This window comes from Hippopotamus amphibius, chromosome 2, assembly GCF_030028045.1.
Source record: "Hippopotamus amphibius kiboko isolate mHipAmp2 chromosome 2, mHipAmp2.hap2, whole genome shotgun sequence".
Classification (NCBI taxonomy): Eukaryota; Metazoa; Chordata; class Mammalia; order Artiodactyla; family Hippopotamidae; genus Hippopotamus; species Hippopotamus amphibius.
This window is the reverse complement of record NC_080187.1, coordinates 174,571,016-174,594,366: the sequence shown is the minus strand read 5'-3', so window position 1 is coordinate 174,594,366 and position 23,351 is coordinate 174,571,016. Positions and strand designations below refer to the sequence as shown.

At 38.1% G+C, this 23,351-nt stretch overlaps 1 protein-coding gene across 6 annotated transcripts in view; it reads right to left on the bottom strand.

The window, feature by feature from the left end:
- The window catches only part of CHD8 (chromodomain helicase DNA binding protein 8), a 55,854-nt gene that overhangs the window by 17,920 nt on the left and 14,583 nt on the right, over positions 1–23,351 (bottom strand). For 4 of the 6 annotated variants that reach the window (XM_057721263.1, XM_057721267.1, XM_057721266.1 and 1 more), the window contains exons 2-13: positions 18,167–19,224; positions 16,911–17,282; positions 15,811–16,196; positions 14,935–15,049; positions 9,400–9,582; positions 9,250–9,318; positions 8,824–8,879; positions 8,191–8,308; positions 5,038–5,121; positions 2,310–2,447; positions 735–856; positions 347–590 (exon numbers count right to left, since the gene is read on the bottom strand). In XM_057721263.1, the coding sequence (XP_057577246.1) occupies positions 347–590; positions 735–856; positions 2,310–2,447; positions 5,038–5,121; positions 8,191–8,308; positions 8,824–8,879; positions 9,250–9,318; positions 9,400–9,582; positions 14,935–15,049; positions 15,811–16,196; positions 16,911–17,282; positions 18,167–19,009 (2,730 nt within the window). In that variant the 5' untranslated portion in view covers positions 19,010–19,224. The remainder of the gene's footprint in view (positions 1–346; positions 591–734; positions 857–2,309; positions 2,448–5,037; positions 5,122–8,190; positions 8,309–8,823; positions 8,880–9,249; positions 9,319–9,399; positions 9,583–14,934; positions 15,050–15,810; positions 16,197–16,910; positions 17,283–18,166; positions 19,225–23,351) is intronic. The other 2 variants (XM_057721269.1, XM_057721268.1) reach the window with 1 other exon arrangement.

Sequence of the window (23,351 nt, the reverse complement as noted above, 5' to 3'; positions counted from 1 at the left end):
AGAAAGAAAGGACAAGGCTTATATTCACCATCGTATGAATCAAGAGATCAAAGCAGCTAAATGAATTTCATTCTGGAAAGTTCTTTCTTGATGAAAACGTATCAATGCTGATAAAACGCTATTTAAAATGTATTCATAAAAAAAGTCATAACTTCCACTGGATCAAAATATCCACTGGACAAAAACAGCAAAGACAAAAAAAATGCCCTGCACAATCTAGACAAAAATTTTGCCTTAAATCACCAAGAGTCTCAATAAAAGTCTCTGATTCACATAAAAGCCTCTAAAACACCAGGTACCTTGGCCTACTCTCTAAACCATAATATCTGTATTACATACAACTCACCCGTGAATCTTTGCAGTACATTTCATACTGCTGAATCATCTGCCGGCTGGCCAGACTGCCATGGTACACAATAGTGTTCATCTCTGTCCACGTGTTGAACTCTCGCTCCCAGTTAGTAATTGTAGACAATGGGGCAATGACCAGGAAGGGGCCATGGATGCCCACATTATATACTTCCTGTAAGAAGGCAATGGACTGAATGGTTTTGCCCAATCCCATCTCATCAGCCAAGATGCAGTTCTGCCTGCAGATTCATCATGGGAAAAGAAAAGCATGTCAAAAGAGACCATCTTTTTAAAAGTATGTAAAAAGAAACTCTTTCAACAGAAAATAAATAAAAATAATCCCAGACTAAGCCTATATCTTATGGTCCCACTCTTTTCTTTACCTGTTATACCAATTAAAGAGAAGCCAATTGACTCCTTCCAACTGATATTCCCGTAATTGGTTTCTGTTTTTATACTCATGTGACAACTCCAACTTCTTCCAGGCACTTGCTTGTGGACGATTCTAAAAAACAGGAGATTTGAATAAATGGGGTAGAGACACCAAGGAAATTAGGTGAATTTACTAGGCAGTTCTAACAGTTGAAGTCAATTCAAAAACATTATAGCTTGGATTAAACTTGTTAAATATATTCAAATTCATGAGTACATAATGACACTTTAAAAAAAAAGGAAAAAAGATGGAGAAAAAACCCTCTGATCACTTTTGGAGGATGCTAAGGAAACACTTCATTATTCTGAAACCGAGAAATAAAGAACAAGATAAATAAAGCATTTATCCTCCATTCCTATATCATCTGTACCTCAGGGTAACCAAACAGTAGGTGAAATGTATTTCTTTTTATAGAAGATTCTGGTTAATAAATGAAGAAATGACAGAATCACCATTTAAAACTCCTTAAAGAATGGATCTCATCAACTTGATGATGGGTGATGACTTAGAGGGCTGGGATAGGGAGGGTGGGAGGGAGGGGATATGGGGATATATGTATAAATACAGCTGATTCACTCTGGTGTACAGCAAAAACTGGCACAATAATGTAAAGCAATTATATTCCAATAAAGAGCTTAAAAAAAAAAAAAAGAATGGATCTCAACAATGAACAAAAATGGCTGCTAATATCACAAAAGACAACCTAACAGAACCACCTATAAAGTAGATTTAGTGGTCTCTCTCCCCAACCTGATCAAGCCTCTAAAATAGTGATATCTAATCGAACTGTCTACAATGACAGAAAATGTTTTATATCTGCCTTTAGCCACATGTGACTATTGAGTATTTGAAATGTGGCTAGTGGCTACTATATTGCATACACAGCACAGCTAAAAAAAGTTCTAATAGACATCTGTGCTCAACTTCTACTGATGTGAAATATAAGGGACAGAAAAGGTACCAAGGGGAATATAACTGGCAAACTGACTACGGAAAACCCTAGAGAACAAATCACCTGGTTTCTACAAGAGAAAATTGCGAAGGAGGGAGAGGAGATCAAGAGGAAACTAATATGATTAAGAAAGATTTGAGATATATTAACTAATAACAATATATGGACCTTACTTAGAATTTAATTCAATTTAACAAAAGTTAGAAGATAATCAGCGAAATATATCTAGTGATTGCCGAATTGATGATATTTAGGGATAGTTAAATTTTTTCAAGGGTAACAATGGTTACCTTTATTTACCTTTTAGACATAAACACTGAAATTTTACAGATAAAATGAAGGAATCTGGGATTTGTTTTAAAATAATCTGGGAAACAGGAAAATGAGTAGGGAGAGAACTACGTGAAACAAGATTGGCTATGTGTTCATTGTTAAACTTGGGTGATGGGTACATTATATGATTTCTTCCACTTTTATATATGTTTGAAAATTGCCATAATAAATAGCTAAAACAACAACATAAACTCTATACGAGGAAAATTAAATCATTGCCTATATGGCAGATGTACTTACCACCCTTTTGAGTTCTGGGTGCCTTGACTGGATCCGTTTAAATTCTCGAATTTTGCCCTCATCAACATCCTCTTTTAGCTCCCATGTACTATCCTCATAGGGCAGAGAGCACCATTTCACCAAGTAGTAAATTACAGGCTAGGAGAGAAGAAGCCAAAGCTTTAATGAAATGATTCTGTGTTCTCTGCTATGATTAAAAGATAAGAATTTGACTAAAGAATCAGATCACAAAGTGTTAATACCTAAAAAGGTACCAAAAAAGTCAGGCTGAAAATACCAGCCATAGGCTCACCTACTAATGCACTGTACTATTTGTGGCTTTGATCATGCCTCCAGACAATTTATCAGAATCTAAAAGTGAAATTTCTACCCAGCACTATCTAGAACACTAAGCACTGAAACATTATGTTCATCAACCAAAGAGATTAAAAAAAAACCAAAAACCTATATGGTGTTGAATTAGATTGAAATTGAATTGTTGAACTGAACTGTTGTTAACTGAATTAACTGCTATTAATTGAATTGTCGTTAATTGTTCAATTAAAAGATATGGTAGCCCTGTTCCATAATATCCTCCTGGCACCAAATTTGATATAACGGAAGCCAGGCTACTTTTAGAAGTGAGGAACAGGTTACATCCATAGGAGCAGAGCAGGGCTGAAATCACTGAGCTTCTGAGTTCCTGGAGCTCTGAGTGCAGATGCTATTTCAAAGAGCAGTCATATGGTGATAAAGAGATTTCCTTGCAAGCCCCAGGAAGCTAGGAGATAACTAGAAGAGGTATCATTGAAGAGAGGTAAGAGTGAAGAGGAAGGGAAAATGCTGAAGCGCCAACTACAGTGCTATGCTCTATCTATGCAGACATTCTAGTGCAAGGGGCGGGGCAGTGACCAGCAGTAATGTGGCTCCTAGTCTCACTAGTCAAGATGATCATTGACCTGACCGCATTTCCACATTCGGCTTATGTGAAGCATGAAAAATTCGACTGGGCCTTGTGTAATCATAATGAAATCTCTAATTATCCTCATAGAATACCCCTTAAAACAGCCAACAAGAAGTGTGAAGATATAAGTGTCTCAATAGAGACACAGGTCAAGGAATACCTAGAATTAATGTAATTTCTCTCCTACCTTTTTCTTTATTGTAGTGACTTGGGTCACTTTCTACATGAAGACATTTGTCCAGGTCACACATTTCCCCAGCACCCTTATTTTTCCAAGGACTTTAACATTTATTATATTTATTTCCACTATTGGGTACTATAATAAGGATGACAAATTAAACTCATTTTGGAGAGGAGGGGAAAATGGGTAAACAGAATGTTTTTACCTAATATTGGGAGTGTAAATTATGGTACCAGGGTACTAAAACACTTTCCTCTGTCATGTCAGTCCCAATACATTCCAGAGGAGCCTAATCAAAGTTCATTACTTTTGGAAGATGAAGGTATAAGCATAGTGGTAGAGAGCATAAGATTTTCAAGGCTGGGAAGGCTGAGATCCGGAAAGTGATGAGAATAATTTAATAGTAGCCAACCTGTCCTGACTAATAACTGGTCTGTTCCTCCCACAAATGAACAATAAGCAACAATTCCCACCCCTAACCCCAAAAGCAGAATATATATTTTCTGAGGCATTCTTGATAGGATTTAAAGACGCTGAATTGTAACGGGCCTTGGACATCTAAAGTTCTATCTGAATAACCCTGAAGGCTTATAAAATAAACTTAGAATTCTACAGGGGAAGACTCTGACTATAAGGATGATATATGGGAGCAAGTCACTTAGCTTGTGAGTGAGCCCTGCCCACCACCCAGCACTGACATCTTAACAAGGCTCTGCTGTTCACTACTAGTCACTCTGTTTGAAGTGATAAAAACTTGATGAAATGTGGCCCTGCAAAATTAAACCAACAACTATGACTTGAAGTGAGAAAGAGTTCTGACAAAATGGTGGTTCATAACCTAAGTAAATTTGAATAAAAGAGAGCAATGCTGAATTCACTGGTGGCTTAGATCTACATAACTCTTCTTTGGAAAATGAAAAAAAGTGATTAATGAAAACACATCACTAAGTGTTTTAGCATATGTAAAATCTGCTACCCAATCTAAGAAAGCTTTAGTGCCGTGGTTCCCAAATCAAGCTATGTACAAGAACTCCTTGGAGAACCAACTTAAAAATACAGATCTCCAGGTCCCACCCTAGATGTACTGAATCTGAACCCGTGCGAACAGGACCCCACAGTCTGCTTAAAAGTACTGATTCAAATGCAGTATATGTTTTAATGACAAATGAAAGTGCACTTAACTGATGCTAAGTTCAGGAACTAAATAATTCTCAACAACATGAAGAAAGCTAGGAGTCTATGCAAGTATTTTTACATTCATAAATTTGGAGATTCGTGAAGTATCCCTTTCTCCATCCCCACCTCGCACCCCCAACTAAATGTCAAGGGTCTCCCACACAAAATCGAAGAGAAAATGAGGCCAAGTCAAATGAGTCCTTGTAAATATAGCTCCCAGATATTTAACTTTATGAGAATCTTTCCTTTTAGCCTCTCTCTGTATTCCTTTACATTCCCAATATCATTCTAAGGATCTCTCAGAAAAATTCAAGAGTGCCTTTTCAGTCCAAAGGATTTTTCAGCCATATCTGAAAAATAAAGGATGGGCAAGCAGACAGGCAGAAATCTTTAAGAGGCCTTTCATGTTCCTCCACACCCCAACTCACCTCCCCATTGTCCTTGTCAATACTGTGAGACTCATCCAATATTCTATCCACCTCTACATAGTCTGGGTTGAAGGGCTCTTCATCCTAGAGGAGTTATGAAATCAAACAATAAGACCAAAAGATCATTGTCCAGGAAACCCACTCCTCCACCCAAACTTTAGGTGATAACCCTACTTCAAAATTGATTAAGAAAAAAGAAGGGAGTTCCCCATTTTCATAATATCAGATCCTACACACTTACCTGTGTTTGCACCTATCTTCTCACCTGTTACCAGATAAAGTGTCACTACTCCCTAAAAGAAGCCATTCTCTCCATATATGCTTTGGATTCCATTCTTTCTTGCTTTCTTAGGGATCCCTCTCTACTGAAGCATTCCCATAACATACAAACATGCTCTACTATTTTACTTTTTTTTTAAATTAATTTATTTTGGCTGTGCTGGGTCTTTGTTGTGGCATGCAGGCTCTCTAGTTGTGGCACGTGGGCTTAGCTGCAGTATATGGGATCTTAGTTCCTGGATCAGGGTATTTCACATCTTAAAAAGACCTCCCTGACTCTACACCCCCCTGCAACTATTCTTCTGTTCTGCTTCATACCCAAACTTTTTCCAAGAGTTTTAAACACACAGTACCTCCATTTCATCACTTCCTTCACTTACTTGTCCACCCATTCCACTCGTTTCTACTTCCATCACACAATGAAACTACTCTTGTCAAGGTCGTTAATGATCTCCAAATTGCCAAATATAATGGAAACATTTCTCTACTTAGCTTAGTTATCTCTACAAAGTATTCAACAATTCATCATTCTCTCCCCAAAGCACTCTCTTCCCTGAGACACCATATTCTCTTCGGTAGCCTTTATTTCGGTTTCACTTTTTGTTCTCAGTCACCTTCACTGGCTCTTTTTCTCTAAGTCACTGGTATCCAACTTTGGGTGCAATCCCAAGATAAATAACCCAAGGCTCCAGAAAAAGATCTCAAAGAAACCTTCAGGAAAAAACTCTTCTTTCTTAAGACACTTTCCCCCTGATTTCTGTGACATATCTTTTTCCTAATCTTTCTCCTACCACTCCAGCAAACAGTCCCCTCTCCTTCACCTGGTCCTCTAAATTTGTGAGAACTGCTTAAGGACTGGCTCTGGGCTTACATCCATTCTCTTACAGAAAGAACTTTAAAAAAGTACAGAACTATTAGAAAATATAGAACTTTTCCCCAGGTGATTTTGTTCATTATTAAGGCTTTATTTAATAACTATATATATATATATTGATACGTTCCAAATTTTAATTGCAGCCTAAAAAATCCAGATTTGTATATCTATTTGTTTGCTAGACATGTGCTATGGAATTTTAAGCTTAACATGGTCTAAACTAAAACCTTGATTTTACCCAAATCAGTTGCTTCTAAAATCTTCAGTTCTTTAATAAATGACTCCACCTCAAGCCATCTGCTCAGACCAGAAACCTATCTATACAAGCCATCACAGCAAATCCTGTCAGTTCTACTCTAAAATAAACTCAAATCTATCCACTCTAACCACTGAAACCACTCTGCTATGTCATGATAATTTCTCATCTAGAAAATTTCAAAGCCTTCTTACTGCTCATCCCACTTTCATGCTTAATGTTCCCCAATTCATTCTCCAAAGTCTAGATGATCTTTTAAAAATGAAAACTGGTTTATGTCTTTGAGCTGTTTTAAATAGTCCAATGGTTTCCCTCTTTGCACTCAGAATAAATACAAAACTAAAAGGTTTATAAGCACCTGCTTGCCTAAATTTCTGACCTCATTTTGGGCCATTCACTCTCTACTGTACATCAATCCCACTGTCCTTTCAGTTCTTCATCCTATCTCAGGACCTTCATATATTGCTATCTCCCATGCCAGGGATACTGTTTGCATGTGTTCATGGCCTTGCTAACTCCTATTCAAAATTCAATTCTCAGTGAAGTCTTCCTTGATTATCCAAAGCAGACAATTTTTTCTCACGTCTTCTTTCCTGGCACTTACCACAATTTGAACTATTTTTAAATCTCTCTCTCCCCCCATTAGATAGTGAGCTACGTGAGAACACAGACCACGTGTGCTTTGTTTATCATAATAAACAACGAATAAATGAATGACTGATTTGGTTAAATGGACCACTATAAAGGCAAATATGAACAGCATATGAGTCAGTCAGCAGAGCTTGGCTCAACGGTCACAAATTATATATCTAATACCAATTGGAATGGGATTACGGTTTCATTGTACATCTCACAAATTAGGCTTTAAAAGAACAGAAACAAAAAAACAAACAAACAAAAACAAACTAAAAGAACCCACAACAAAAAACAAACCTACAACCCAATCATTATTATTTTCATACAAAAAGAAATTATAAAACCTACATGGTCCTACTTGTCCTCTCCAAGTGATGTGGAAAATAACTCATCTACTGGCAAACCTGGTGATATAAAGTTAGCTTTATCAGATGTATTTGGCCACAACTGGGTTTTTTGCTGAAGCTATATTCCTTCTTTCGGTCTTTCTTACTGGGTCTTCTTTAGGTCTTAAGAAGCTTTGAAAAAGAATTCTTCTTCTCAAGGCACTTAGTAATGAAAATTCCCATTTTGGGAAAGGTATATGTATACAAAGCTTTCAAAGCAAAATTGAGAGTTAAAACACAGCTCAAGAGACCATTATAGATGCTCCAGTACTTAGCTAGTAGTAACACTGGTGGGATATTAAAGCTCCTTTATCACCATTTCTAGTTATACTGGATTAGAAATTTGAGAAAATAAATGTTCTCTCTTAATGATATGGTTGCTTATATCTACAGGTACCATCAACTGCTGAAGACTGACATTAGAGGGAGAAGAATGCCTCAAGTGGATCAGAGGTCAGTTTATCATCTGTTTTGAAAATACTTCATGAATATCAAACAACTCAATTTCAAAATACCCTATACCTTATAAAAAGACCATATTTAGACCAGGTAAAACAAAGCATGAGGCAATCAAGTAAGGAAAGTCCAACAAACAAAATGGAAACTTTATACCCATATATACAAAGCAACTATAAATCTTTTGAAGAATCAGTCAAGGCTGATAACCCCAGTAATTTATGCTTTTGTGAAATAAATGACAGGCGATACCCATTCCTAATTACCTCATGGAAGAAGTGTCTCATCTGAGCCATTTTGGTTTTGAAGCGCTTTAGCTTTTGATGGATCCTCTTATCCTTCTCCAGTTGGGAGATGGTAGCCCATTCACAGTGCAGATAGGAGCTATAGGGGATGGAAACAGCCAGTCAGGGGGCGAGAAAGGGGAACCTGCAGGCTAGTGTCTGAGATGTGGGGATTAGCCAGAAGCAGACATAAGAGTACGTGCTTCAGTGCGGAGGTAGTCTCTTAGGTCAGTGCTTCTTAAACTTGATTTTGCACACAAACCACCTGGTCTAGGGTAGGCTTGAAAGTTCACATTTCTAAAAGGCACCCAATGGACGCTAATTCTGCTGGTCCACAGATCATGCTCTGAGTAGCAAGGTCTTAATGTCAGACTAAGGTAGAGAGGATTACAAGGGATTTTATCAGGAACCACCCGCACCCCACCTTTCTGCAGGTAAATATCAAGAGTCAATTCCTGAGCTTTTCTCTGAATAGACATCCTCCTCACCAAAAACCATTTGGGCGAGGTAACTATAAAAAAAGGGACACACTCCCACCCAGGATAGACTATACAGGAGAACTTTTTACAACCCTGTGGAGTTTGGGGTGAAAAGCTTTTTGCACAGATCACATACTAGTTCTTGTACTTGACAAAAAATTCTTCTGCTTCAGTATATTGTCCAGAAGGAAGCTGAAAAGAAAGAAGTTACAGTTACTAATAACTTATTTGTCAGAGAGAACCTTTCATTTTAACACGCATGGTAGAGCTTCATATCAATGCTCCCAGAATATATTACTGCCTAAAAGATTAAAGAACTTAATCTGGTATTTCAATGCTAGAGGCTTGATAGCTAGAGAAAATAAACCCTTTCCCAGTTTAAACAGATAAACCAAAGAAGGGGCAATAAGACAGTTCCTACTTTCCACCTAACTTTTCTCCACCATCTCTTGTAACTACACTGTAGCAATATAGCCTGACATCCAAAGGTGCTCATTACATATCACTACATAAAGCCTGTAACTGTAGCATTATGGGCTGACATTGAAAGCAGAGGCCTCACCTCCTTCTTCACAATACGCATAGAAAGCACTTTGTCTACAATGGCTGCATCTTCTTCACTGGGATTCTCCTGCAGCAAAAGATGCAGTCAGTCAACAGAGACTGTGAGCTGCAAGACAAAGCTCTCAAATTGCTCAAGTTCTCAGCTTACCACAAAGAACTGCATGGAAGGCAAAGTTTCACCATCTGGTTCCTGCACTGGCTCAGGGAGGATAGGCTCAGTTTTGATTGGACCAGTTACATCTACTTCTTCTTCTTCTTCATCATCTGTGATCTTTATATCCAGATCCTCTGTATACTTTTTCCGCTTAACTTGGCGGTTTGAGCGTCTCTTCTATAGAGGCAAAAATGGTTAAAATAACTGCATAGGTCTCTCAAAGAGAAAACCTTTAAAACTATTTACCTATAGTCATATACTTAGATTTGACACCAAAATTCCTATGAAAAATCAAACCAAAAGATGATAAAGAACTTATTTATCAAATTATGTGATGTCAAATCATATAATTTATTCTATGTGCTGAAATATATTAATTTGCTGAGTTATTGTATCAAAGTATCAGACTCCACCTGAAAGTAACCTGGGTACTACTGGCAAGAGGCTCTGAAACATTGAAACAGGACTCTTAACCTGCAGGGTACAATGAACTTCACATCAAGAGCAACCCTGGAGTACAAAGGTGCAAGAACATTTTGTTTCTAATTGTTTCTCTGTTTTAGTTCTAAAGTTTTGTTTGTTTGTTTGTTTTAATAAATAGGGTCATACTGTATGTATTGTTCTGCTATTTACTTTTTTTGTTAACATTTTTCTTGGAGATGTTTTCCATATCAATACATTTCAGATCTGCTTTATTCTTTCAAGTGGTTGCATAAAAGATATCAATTAAATAACCTCAGTAATACTTGCAGCTCATGATAAAAAATTAGGAAGGATGGAGAGAAAATTATTTTATTTTTCAATCATGATTATAACCCCTGGAAAACCCCAAATCAAACGAGTCATTAGAAGCAGAACTACTAAAACTGAGTAAATTGCCTAGCATAAAATTAATTTTTAAAAATCAATAGCATTCTTATATCAACTAAGCCAGAAAATACAATGAAAGAAAAGATTCTTTTTATGAAAAAAGATTATCTTAAGCATAAAATTTAGTAAGAAATATATAAAATCTATGTAAAGAAAATTCTAAAGAACAATATAGGACATTAGAGAGCTGAATTGTGAAATATATATACCCTCCCTAATCACATAAATGTGAAAAACAAAATTAACAAAATTTTTTTAGATAAGCTGATTCTTAAATTCAAACAGACCTAAACATCTAAGAATAACCAGACAAAATATGAAAAAGTATACCTGGCCTTACCAGATATTAAGGACAATATAAAGCTATATTAATTAACACAGTTTGGTACCTCTCCAAGAAGAGATAAACAGGTCAATGAAATAGTGTCCAAATATAGACTAAAATACTTATGTGGATTTAGAACATGATAAAAATAGTACTTCAAATCAGTGAGGAAAAAGTGGATTATTCTACAAAGGGGATTGAAAACAAATGACTAGCCATTCAGAGAATGTAAGAAACAAATTTACGAAAAGTTTGAAAGATTTAAAAGTTTAAAAAAAGACAAAATTTCTAAAAGAAGATGTAGAAGATTTTTTTTGTTAAATAATTCTGGAGTAGAGAAGGTGTTTCTAATAAATTGACTGATTAATCTGACCTTGTTAAAAATTTAAGATATCTGCATTATATCAATATAATCCATCACAAACAGAATTGAGACAAATAATAAGCTAGAGAAAAAATGCCATATGATATATGATACATTTCCCAAGCATAAAGAGATCTTTTGAATAACTAAGAAAAGATCAATACAATAGAAATATGGGCAAATAACATGAATAGACAGTTCACAGGAAAAAAACATGAATGGCTTTTAATATAAAATGATGCTCACACTCAAAATTGTTACAACTGAAAACTAAACTGAGATACCCTTTTTTTTGGGCACCTAAAAGAGTGGCAAAAATCAGAAAGTTTGAACAAATATTTGAAACAGGAACTCACACATTGCTGGCGACAGTACACACTGGCATGAAGAAAATTTGACAATACCCCTTGATCCAACAATTCCACTTCAAAGATACTATCCTACAGATAAATTTGCACGTGTATACAAATCTCTGTAGCATTACTTGTGGTAGTAGAAGACCAGAGAAAACCTAAATGCCTACCAATAAGGGATTGGTTAAACAAATTACGCTATAGTCAAAACATGGAATACTATAGAACTATTTAAAAAGAATGGGGTAGATTAGCAAGGCCGAAAGTTGAAGAGGTGGAATTGGAACTCCGACTGCTGGTGAAAGTGTAAAATGACACAATCACTTTGGAAGTTAACTACCCCACAGTCTACTGACTCCTGGGGATTTAGCTATGAGAAATGAAAACCTATGTCCACAAAGTGTATGTATTAAGACTGTTCACTGCAGCCTTACTCATAACAGCTCCAAACTGGGAACAAACCAAATGTGTAATACAATGAATAAACACTGTGATATATTCATAAAATAAAATGTTTCTCAAGAGAAAAAAAAAAAAAGAATGCACTTCTGGTACATCAACAACATGAAAAAATCTGAACATTATGCTGAAAAAAGTGAGACCCAAGAGAACATACTATGTGATTCCATTTACATGAAGTTCAAGAATAAACTTAAGTTTACTCTATGGTAATAGAAATGAACACAATGGTTGTCTACGTGGGGGTGAGGGGGACAGGATAGCGACCTGACTGAAAGAGGGTACAAGGAAACTTTCTGGGATGATGGAACATGGGACTTCATTAAATACTTTCTCTACTTTGGTGTATATTTCAAATTTTTCATAATAAAAAAAGAGTATGAGGAAGAATGAGCTATATCTTATCTTTTCTGATAAAGAACTACCTTCAAGATAAAATGTTGGGGGAAAAAAAAACACAGTACAGAAGAGTTAGGTATGGAATACTTACAGTAAGTGGGAGTGGAATTAGAGTGCTTGTGAAAGTAAAGAATATTTCTGGAAGGATACACAAAAACAGTAAGAGAGGTTACCTCTGGGGAAGAGAACTGGGGGACTATGAGATCTACATTGCCAACACTAGCATTACCAACGTCAGGGGCGTAATTGTATCCCCTCAAATTCTTATGTTGAAATCCTAACTCCCAGTACCTCAGAATGTGACTGTACTTGGAGACAGGGCCTTTAAAGAGGTGATTAAGTTAGGGTGGGCACTAATTCAACTGGACTGGTGTCCTTAAAAGAGGAGGGAATTTGGACACAAGCAAAGACACCAGGGATATGTGGAATGAGGAAAGCCCATGTGGGGACACAGTGAGAAGGTGGCCTTCTGCAAGCCAAGGAGAGAGGCCTCAGAGGTGACCAGACCTGCTGACCTCTTGATCTTGGAATTCTAGCCTTCAGAACTGCGAGAAAATAAATTTCTGTTGTTTAGCCACCCAGTCTGTGGTATTTTGTTATGGCAACACTAGCAAATTAATACAGCACTTTTTGAATTTTATTAATCTTTGTATTTTTCATATTACAAAGATTTGCCTCCAGTTTGTGTTTTGATTATTTAACAAACACTTTATTTAAGCCTTTACTTATTTAACAAACACATAAATAATTCTTACTATGCTTTCTTACCTAAACACTGTTCTCCGTGCTTTATAAACGTTTACATTTAATCCCCCTAACAACCCCACTTGGTAGATATTACTATCTGCATGTTAGAGATGAGGAAATTGAGACACCAGGAGGTTAACTGAACTTGCCTGAAGTGACAATGTTAGTAAATAGCAGAGTTAAGATGAGAACCTATGAAATCTTGCTCCCGTCTGTGGTCTTAACCACTAGGCTGTCCAAGGAATTTCGTTGTTGTTGTTACACACGCATAATTTTTATAGTTAAATGTATCAATTTTTGCTTTATGACTTCTCAATTTTAATACCCTCCTTAGAAAGATATACCTGATTTTATAATTATTTTTAAAAAACTCATCCGTGTTTTACAAATGTTCATGATTTCAATTTTTACATTTAGACCTTTGATTAAACTAGAATTTGTTTTTGTTAGAGTAATGCAAGAAATCCAATTTTGGGACTTCCTAGGTGGTGCAGTGGTTAAGAATCCACCTGCCAACACAGGGGACATGGGTTAGAGCCCTGCTCCAGGAAGATCCCTCATGCCTCGGAGCAACTAAGCCCGTGTGCCACAACTATTGAGCCTGTGCTCTAGAGCCCATGAGCCACAACTATTGAGCCCATGTGCCACAATTACTGAAGCCCACGCACCTAGAGCCTGTGCTCTGCAACAAGAGAAGCCACCACAATAAGGAGCCTGCACACCACAATGAAGAGTAGTCCCAACTCGCCACAACTAGAGAAAGTCTGTGTGCAGCAATGAAGACCCAACACAGCCAATAAAATAACTAAACAAATTTATATAAAAAGAGAAATCCAATTTTATTTCTTCCTTAATGTGTATAGTCAGTTGTCCTAACATAATTAAATAATTAAATAATCTTTCTTTCCAGTGATTTTATTTTATTTTATTATTATTATTATTATGGCCATACCACGTGGCTTGCAGGATCTTAGTTCCCTGACCAGGGACTGAACCAGGCCCTCGGCAGTGAAAGTAGGGAGTCCTAACCGCTGGACTGTCAAGGAATTCCCTCCATTGATTTTAAATGGCGTTTTAACTCATATACTAATTTCTCATAACAACTATGTGAATCTATTTCTAGACTCTATTTTACTAATCTGTTACTTCTCTAATTTTAAAGTCTTAGTAATTATTTCATAATATGCTCTAATGTCTGTTAAATCTAGCTCTTGCCTCATTCTCCTTTTTAAAAATGTCTTGGCTATTCTCACGTTAATATCCCCCAGAAGAACTGAAGTCTCAGTTTATCAATGTATTCAATGTATATTAAGGAAGAGGGGAGACATTTATAAAGTACTGATAGCTAGTGAGGCACCTGAGGTTTGTTTAATTCAAACCTCCATTTTTCAGAAACAAAATTTAGACACAGCTAAGTAAACTGGCCAGGCCCATTAGAACTACTCAGAAGTACCATGGGTCTCCTGAATCATTAACAGCCCGTTCTTTCCATGGCTGGAAACTAGAGCAAAGATGGTACCATAAGGTAACAGAGATAGAGGACTAAAGTTCTTCCAGTCCAGCTTCTATTATTCTCTTCCCAATGTTTCTCATCTTCAAAAGGTAGCAAAAACATTGTACCTTAAAAACCCCAGTTCACAGAGTCAAAACTCTGAAGTGTAGAAGTAAGGCAAAAGGGATAGCTGGACAGTTCTAAGAGAAACCAATGTACTGACATACCTAAAACAACAATCTTGCAGCATAATTTCATATTTGTTTAGTCTTTGAAACACGAATTTAAGAAAACGAGTACTGCCATTTTTATAGTAATATGCTTTTTTTACTTAAAAAAATTAAAATTTAAAAGACATGACCATGACTAGATCTTGCCTCTTTTATTTTTTAGGACTACCTCTGGTTGAGAGAAGCTGCTGAAATGTGCACAGGCTTATCATCTCTCAGTATCTATTCCTGGTTTGTCTGTCAGAAGTAAACATGCTTTTTTTCACGAAGGTCTTTAGGGATTCTTTTACCTGAATGCTGCTTTCTTCATCTTCTCGAGGTGATTGTGCAGGCATGACTTCCACATCTGAATTATCGGATGAGGTATTACGCTTTCTCTTCTTACCCACCACAGGAGTGATGGTGCTAAAAAGGAAAAACCAAATTCAGTTACAGTGAAGGCAAGGAATATTTAGGAGTAAGAACATATAATTAATTTAGTCATAAACGAAGCCTCCAGGCATAAGTGTCTAGATCTTCAACCTGTGGGACACACAACTATTGAGTAGGGTGTTTGAAAAAAGAAGATATTAGGGTTTCTAAAATACCAGTTAACCTTTACACCAGAGACAAATCTTTGCTACCACTGTATTCACAAATACCTGAAGGAAGGTAGCATAACATTACAGAATGAATTCCTGACTAAGAATTACAAGGCCTCGTTTTAGTTCCAGTTCTGTCACTAGCAGGGCATTAGTTTCCTAACTAGCAAACACATGATAATACCTGGCCTGACAGTTGTTCAAGATCAAGTAAGATGATAAATGTGAAACTTGTTTTTTAAAGCTGAAAAATCCTGTACAAATATAAAGCATTATTATAATTACACCAGAAAGTCTGAAGAATCTCAGGGTGTAGGTGGTAGGAGGCTAGTGAGAAGTCTTTCACACTATAGTGATACAAAATCAGGAAGAACACAGAAAAACAACAGGCACAGCTTTTAAATGTACCCCATAACACAAGACTGGCTAGCTTTCCTATGCCTTGGGACAGGGAAAAGAAAGGCCTTATTATCTTCTATGATAGAGAGATCACCTTGAACTCTGTAGCTGCAAAATACAACACGAATTTAAACACATATGCACTATCCTCAAATGTCCCATCAATTAGCAAAGGGTGGTACTCACTTTAGCTTACTCTTGCCCTTGGTTTTGGAGGTACCAGATGTTTTGCTCTTCTTTGGCTTTTCTTCCTTGAGCCTCTCTCCACTGCTCTTCTTCCTGCGTTTCTTTTCACCTTCCTCCTCAGGCCGAACACTAGGCAACTCATCCTCATTCAGGACTCGAGGTATGTTCTGTTCACCCCGAGCACGGGCCCTAGCAATGGCCTCTGCTACAATTCGATTTGCTTTCTCTTGCTTCTTCTGGTGCTCCAGCCTACGGTTTTCCTCGATTCCTGTCTTGCCCCCCGTATGAGGAGCAGAGCTGGCTGATGAGGACAGAGCTGCCACTTCACTGGCACTTAGAACTTTAACTACGGAGAGCCCAGAAGAGGTGCCTTGGGAAGAGCCAGCCTACAGAAATAAAGACACTAAAATTTCAACATGCTTGTAGCTAAATGACCCGAATCAAACAGCTCTGAAGCAGGTAGGCTAGAAACATTAGTTCTCTAATTCCTCAAGAACCAGACTCAGATAAGTCTTACTGAACCTAGAGACACATTTAAAAAAAAAAAAAGTATTTTTTGGTGGGATGGGAATGAGAAAAGGCAAGAACTGTGGTAAATTAACCTTCAATATCCTTTAGCCATGCTCCTAATGCCAATATTCATCTCCATAATTCCAGAAAAATTTCAAACAATATAGCCAACACTGGTCTCTAGGCTAAAAGTAAAAAAATTCAAATTCTACTCTTGGCCTACCTTTATCTCCCTGGAGGTGAGAGGAGTGATAATCACTTGACCTCTTTAAGACTATTCTTTATATTTCAAATGAGAGGATACTTCCAGTCATTTTTACTTCACAAGAATATTAGGAAAAGATTACAAATGAAACAGTTCAAAGACAAATACTACACAAATCATCTCTTAATCCAAACCCAATAATAACCCTCAAATCTTTTCATGGTATAATTAAAACAAGGTTTCCGTGGGTGAAAGAAATAAAAGTCTGAATCTCGCTTTAGAGGTATGAGTCTAGACCGGCCCCACATTCACCAATGAGTGGTTACTGAGGGTAACAGCAAGGGACTAAGAGATTTGTTTTCCTTCTTAACTATGGAAGTCTCACCTGTGGCTGCAGCACCACCTTGAGTGGTACTGAAAGTCTTTGTCCCGGGCCCTGTCCTGGTCCCATTATCTGAGCCTGCTGCACAGAGGAGAGAGTCACTGGCTGGGTTGAGGGTGGCTGTTGGGGTTGTGGCTGCGACGATGGAGGCTGTGGTACAATCTGGATTTTCTGCTGTGGCTGCTGCACCTGCAGCTGGATAGTTACTACTTTGGCAGGCTGCCCCTGGGCATTCTTGGCTTGAGTCAGGGCTGCTAGCTGGTTGCCCTGTAACACTATCTTGCCTGGTAGACTCCCTAGTACGACATGCCGGTGTCCTTGGGGACCTCCAGACTGTGGCTGCTGGAGGACCAGCGTGATGCGTTTCGATTCACCCTAGAGTGAAGAAAGGAAATTGCAAGAGGTATAACATTAAAGAATGGTAGACTCCTTAATATTTACACCACTTCTTCTCATCCTAGAAATATAAAAACTGAGGGTCAGAAAACGTACAATTCCTTTTGTTCATCCTCCTATCTGCCCTGATAAAATCTTTTCTATAATCTCTGCCCAGCAGGTATCAAGCCTATTCTTGAAAAACTGTTGAGAGGCTTGCTATTTTCTAAGGCAGTCATTCCATTTTTTGGAAATCTATTAGAATCAAAGTCTTTATATTGAACTGAAATCCACCTCCTTATAGCTTGTCTCCACCAGCCCTACGTATCATAATGTTGTCTTTCCCTCCCCCCCAAATTCTTCTGGCCCTTGATTCTGAGGCTAGAGCCACTATCTTCTTATAATAGAAACTAGTCTTTTCACTGGGCAAAGTCAGAGGAGGACCATCTTAGTAATAAGAACACAGGAAAGATACATATAGCTTCTGCGAGTCCTGCAAATATAAATATCTTTTCAAAAATGATTCTTTATTCCCATTGCACCCTATATTACTCATATAACTTAACATCATACATTATTGTGCATTCTTGTTTAAGGTCTGTATTTCCTGACAGACTGTGAGCTCTGTAAGGACAGGGACTGTGTCTATCTTGTTCAGCACCAGCTAGGCACAGTGTAAATATGCAGTAAGAGCTCAAAAAATACATTAACACTACCTGCTTCCAACTAGTAAGTAACACATACATGGCTGTCAATACTAACTGATAAAAAGTAAAGACGGAGTTTAAACAGGATTTCCTAGAGACAGCTCTTGTGCTTGCTCTCACACAGTCGCTGGGCCCTCTACTAAACCAAAAGTCACCTCCCCCTTTCACTCAAGTCACCTGGGTAGGTGTAGAGGTCAGTGTAACTGCAGGCTTCAGTGGGGGCCCTGTGGCCCCAGGGTTTCCAGCAGGAGCTGAACCCTTAACTGGCTGTAGGACCAGCTGCTTTACTGGTCGGCTGGGCTGGACAATGCGCTGAACAGCAGCCTGGTTCCCAGGGACCTTGGCGGCCAACACTGTATTACCAGAGACAATGGAAACACCAGGTCGAAGGGGAGTGCCGGTTAGCACTTTGGTAAAAGTGACTTTTCCACCATTGGCTGTGCCAGCCACAAGGGGCTGAGCTGTGCTGGTGATACCCTGGGCCTGAATGTGTGCCACATGGGCACCAGTGACTGAGGAGCTTGGTGGGGCCTTAAGGATGACAATCTTAGGGGCTGACTGAGGCGGCTGCGCTCCAGCACTACTGGAGGAGACAGCTGTGGCAGAGACACCCATGAAAGGATTCCCTTGGCTCAGGATCTCCTGGCTCTTGGAGACCTGCAAAAGTCCTGACGTTGGCGGCGCTGTCTGTAAGACAGGTTGGGCAGGCTGCTCCTGGCTGACCGGCTGAGTGGTATAATCATGCAAGGTTAAAGATTCTGGAGCTGGAGCTGTTGATTCTTTGGGAAGTTCTGTGGGGGCTGTTTCCTGTGGTGGGGGCACCAAGTCACTTGCTGATGGATTCCCCACATCACCACCTCCACCATCCTGGTTCATCTGATCCAAGGAGTCCAGAGAGCTTGGCAGTCCAAGGGCTTCCTCAATGGGGTCTTGTGTGACCTGATTGAAGCTGTCATCAGTCAGAGAGTCCAGGCCAAATAAATTTGGGTCATCAAACAGATCCATGATGGGGTCTGCCATCTTGGGCAAGCAATGGGGATTACCTCCCCAAGGTTTAGGGAGGGAAGGGGAGGGGGGGTACTGGCTCTCCCCTCCCCTCCCCTATTAAGAAAAAAATGTACACAATGGAAGAGGACTACTCTTCAGGTAAAGAAGCAAGAAACAAGTGCATGTCAGATTGTCCTGACCTTCATGGAGCAAGATGGCTAGGTCTTCAGAGGAAGATGGTGGAACTCCTGTTGTAGGAAGACAAATGACAAATAAGCAAAGTAGGTGACCTCAGGGAAAATTTCTAGCCTTAATATCAAATAGCATCAAAATAATAAGAGAGGAGGGAAATGTGAGGTAATCTGAGGACAGAGACATAGTGGAAAGAACATCCACATTTCTGCTTTAAAACTAAAAAAAGAAAAAAAGAAACAAACCAACCCCCTTTCCGGGCTCTTACACACTTTGAAGCTCTGTCTGTCAAGATCATTCAGCTGTCTCTATTCATTTCTTTTTACAATTATCATCCTTAAGTAGAGATCAAGAAATGTAACATTCATTCACCTTCTATTTCAGGTTCTTAAATTGACAGAACTTAACAATATATCAGCAATACTTCAGTGAATATATATACAGGCTTCTGGATACAGTGTATTTTATAAGTTTCCCTTGTAATTTAGATACTTTTACTCACTACTGGCAAAAATAACCACCTTTAACCAAGCTTGTTGTATAATCTCGCTAAGTTTATAGCATAATTTTACCCAGGAAATTTCACAAACTTTATTCTAGTTGACCTATCCATGAATCTATACACAGTGTTTCTGTTATGAAGTCTCCTCCCAACTTTCTCATATTTAAGATCAAAAACTTCCTTTACAAGAGATTCAAAGAATTCTACAATTTCATTCTGGTTTATATTCCCAACTTTCACTCTCATCACTTCCTATACTCTCATCACTTCCTATATACCCTACATTCCTGTCCAAACAGACAATACAGTTCCCTTACTCACATTCCTATCTGCATGACTTTGCCTATTATGCTGTAGCTTCTGCCTGGAACATCCCCACCACCCTCCTCCCAAACATCTCTTTCCAGCTAAAATCGTTGACACCCTCAAAGGTCTTCTACTCCATAAGGTAAGCAATTTGTGATGACTTGGTCCCTTCACCTTCCTTAAATATCCACAGTGTTGTCTGCACCTTATTTAAAGCACTTATATTTAACATTTTATTAAAATGATAAGTCTCTCATCCGTTTCCTCTGAAGGCCCAAAAGGTTCCTTTGTGCAAATTATAAAAAGCTGCCTGCTCAAGATGCTTGTCTGCCATCTGCTGGAAAATTGTCATATTAAACACATTATCTATGATGATAATGAACATGTGCAATGCATACCCTGCACAGCCCTGCATGGTGGCCCAGCTCCTCTCTCCCCAAGAGAGAAGAGTTCCTGAATGGTGGGGACCATCTCTTATTTACCTGTAGATCCCTAAAGAACCAGAAGAATACCACATACACAGTAGCTACTCAAAAAAAAAAAAAAATTAATGAATTAAAATATTTGCTTGCAGTGTCTGGAAGAACCATTTAGTCTTTAGAGAAAATAACTGTTATTCCCTGATTCTAAGATGAGACAGTAGAAAACTTCCTATCTTGAAAAACTGTCCTACAAATAACTGAAATTATGTTTAACAAATCCACATCTGGGGCTTTAAGTTCATAAAAATGTTGGGAAAAGGAAAAACCAAGAGAAGGAATCATAAGTACATCACCATGTAACTAAACGACATGAAAATGTAGTATCTGCTCTTTGTATATGATATCAGTGTTTGTCAATCCAGGAAAGTCTTGCTTGGTAACACCATTTCTCCTCTTAGAAGATGTCAGAGAAGAAATTTGTCAGTGACACAGTACAGACTTGACTGAAGACAGCTTTTCCACACAACCCCCAAACCTTTCCCCCTCTTCCTTAACCCATTCCAGTTATCCTTATAAAACAATATAATGTGGGTAAGTAACCCAGAAACTCAGACACAGATAAGAGAATAGACTCATCAGTAGTTGGCACATCAGTCAAAATTACAAAGCACACCTGGCATCTCCTCCAATGTTAAAGATCTTCCTAGTTTCAGTAACCATATACCCTTCACATCTCAACCAGGGTCCATATCACTTCCCACTCCTGGCTAAACTATTCCACCAGCTCATTCCAGCCTCTCCTCTCTAATACCTGCCCCAAAGTTACTCAAAATGGTGATCAGAAGAGTTATGGCTATTTCTTAATTTAATGAAAATCTAGTCAATAATTTTATAAATTATCTCAACACTACCATCAACTTTTTTCTAGTTATGCCCTACTTTGCTACCTATTATCTTTCACCTCTTATTCACTGTCAGAGAAGTTACACTAAATACCTAACAGTTAGGTGTCACAAAAAAATACAGTGAATGTTTCCACTAACTAGAAGTTTACCCTAATAATAGTTTATAACCTGCCTTTTCTTCCATTGGGTATTTTGTCCTTTCCAGGACTCCTTGCTATTTATTCACCCAAATGCTCTTCCTATCCTCCACAACAGCCCAACTTCAGAGAGAGAGAGAGATCTCATTTTTTAATGGGAGAAACCAGGCAAACAGCTTCTAAAACATTTCCTTACTTCCATATGACTCAAGTATAAGTTTTTAAAGGTCAATGCACTTATCATTTACCTCCCTTCTCAATTTTTGGGCCAAATTTCTGCTTCTCCTGGTTTGGTCAGGGCCCAATAATTTAAAAAACTCACCACTGATTTAATGCCACACCAGCAAGTCTCACTACTTCTCAGTTCCATCCCATCAACTCACCTCTAGTGACCTAATTCATCTTGTACAATTTTCTTAACCCTCGTCTCCGGCTTCTTTTTAAATTCACATCTTTAAGTTGTCTTTGACTCAAAACCTTCTCCAAAAATACCTCCAACTTTCTTCACCCCTCCTTCTATTCCTACTTATGGGTCACGCTGGCTATACCTATATCTGGTCTGCTCTACCAAGCTCATCTATCCCATGAATTCTCTTTTCATGGTTCAAACTCTGGTAATAAAAATAAATAGATGTTAAGCATTCAAATATATGAAACCCATAAGATATCCCTAAGTAAAGCAATTGCCTAGATAAAATCACAGCAGAGTTCTATCATATTGAGAATGAAAGCCAGTCTTTGCCTACCACTGCCCCAAACAGAAACATGTATCTGCTCAAAAGGAAAGACAGTTTGATGGTTGCACTTAATCACTTTCCATAATTCCAAACTAATCAGTAGACTAAAGGGGGGGGCGGGGGAGGGGGAAGGGGAGAAATAGAACTAACTAGTCAGTTAAGGTTAAAATTCAAGGCCACCCATCTAAAACTTCCAAATAACAAGCCAGAGAAATTCTTTATATAACAGCCCTTCATCTCACCTTCTTCTTTAAGGGGAAACTACTCCTTTCCCTTGAAATAAATATAAACTGATGTTTTTATGCAGCTTTACCACCTTTAATATAGTTCTCCTGGGTTTTTTCAGAAATCTAGTGTCCCAATTCTCCTGTTCTTATTTTAATGTGTCTCCTTACCCTTGCCCATTTCAATAACAACTTGTCTGTCCAATCATGAAGGACTTAGTTTTAATTCTACTCTATACTTTTCCATCCCATCCATACCTTTCAACAAAGCAGTGGGAGATGGAAGGCCTGCAAAGTGTGAAAATGTGCATTTAATGTTATAATTTTATATTTGTCAAATGGAAAAAGAAAATATCTCATTGTTTAGGTTATTTATATTCAATAAAACTGGACAATATCTCTTGGCCTGTGAGGATCTGTAAAAGACAATATGAGTGGGGCTGGGGGGCAGAGAAAGAAGCAGTATGCCTGGTTTGGAAGGACTGTCAACATCTCTGTGATGGGATAAGATTTCTTATGGTCTCTCAAAAGGGAGTTTATCATATTGTTTATGACAGATGAGAAGCACTGCAACAGAAATTAGTCCAGTTGTCTAATACATAAAATTATATAAACTGAACTACAGACATCCACTCTCCATTTACAGAGTTCTCTGTACTGCCCATCCTCTTAGAAAATAAGAGACGAATGCCATATTGACAAAAACTGACCTTTTTGGGGGGATGCGGGGGTAAATATGCACTTTTAGAAAGTACCAGCCATGCCCACTTAACCTCTAACTGCTCACAGAACTATTTTACTTCCAAGTATTAATCTTGTTATTGGAAACTGTATCCTTTCAAGAGGATCAGGAGCAAGCAGAAGACATAAACACATTATGGAAACATAAGCTGGGTAGAAGCAGTCTGAAGAAATCCCTTGAAAATAAAATAAATCAGAAGGCTTAAAAT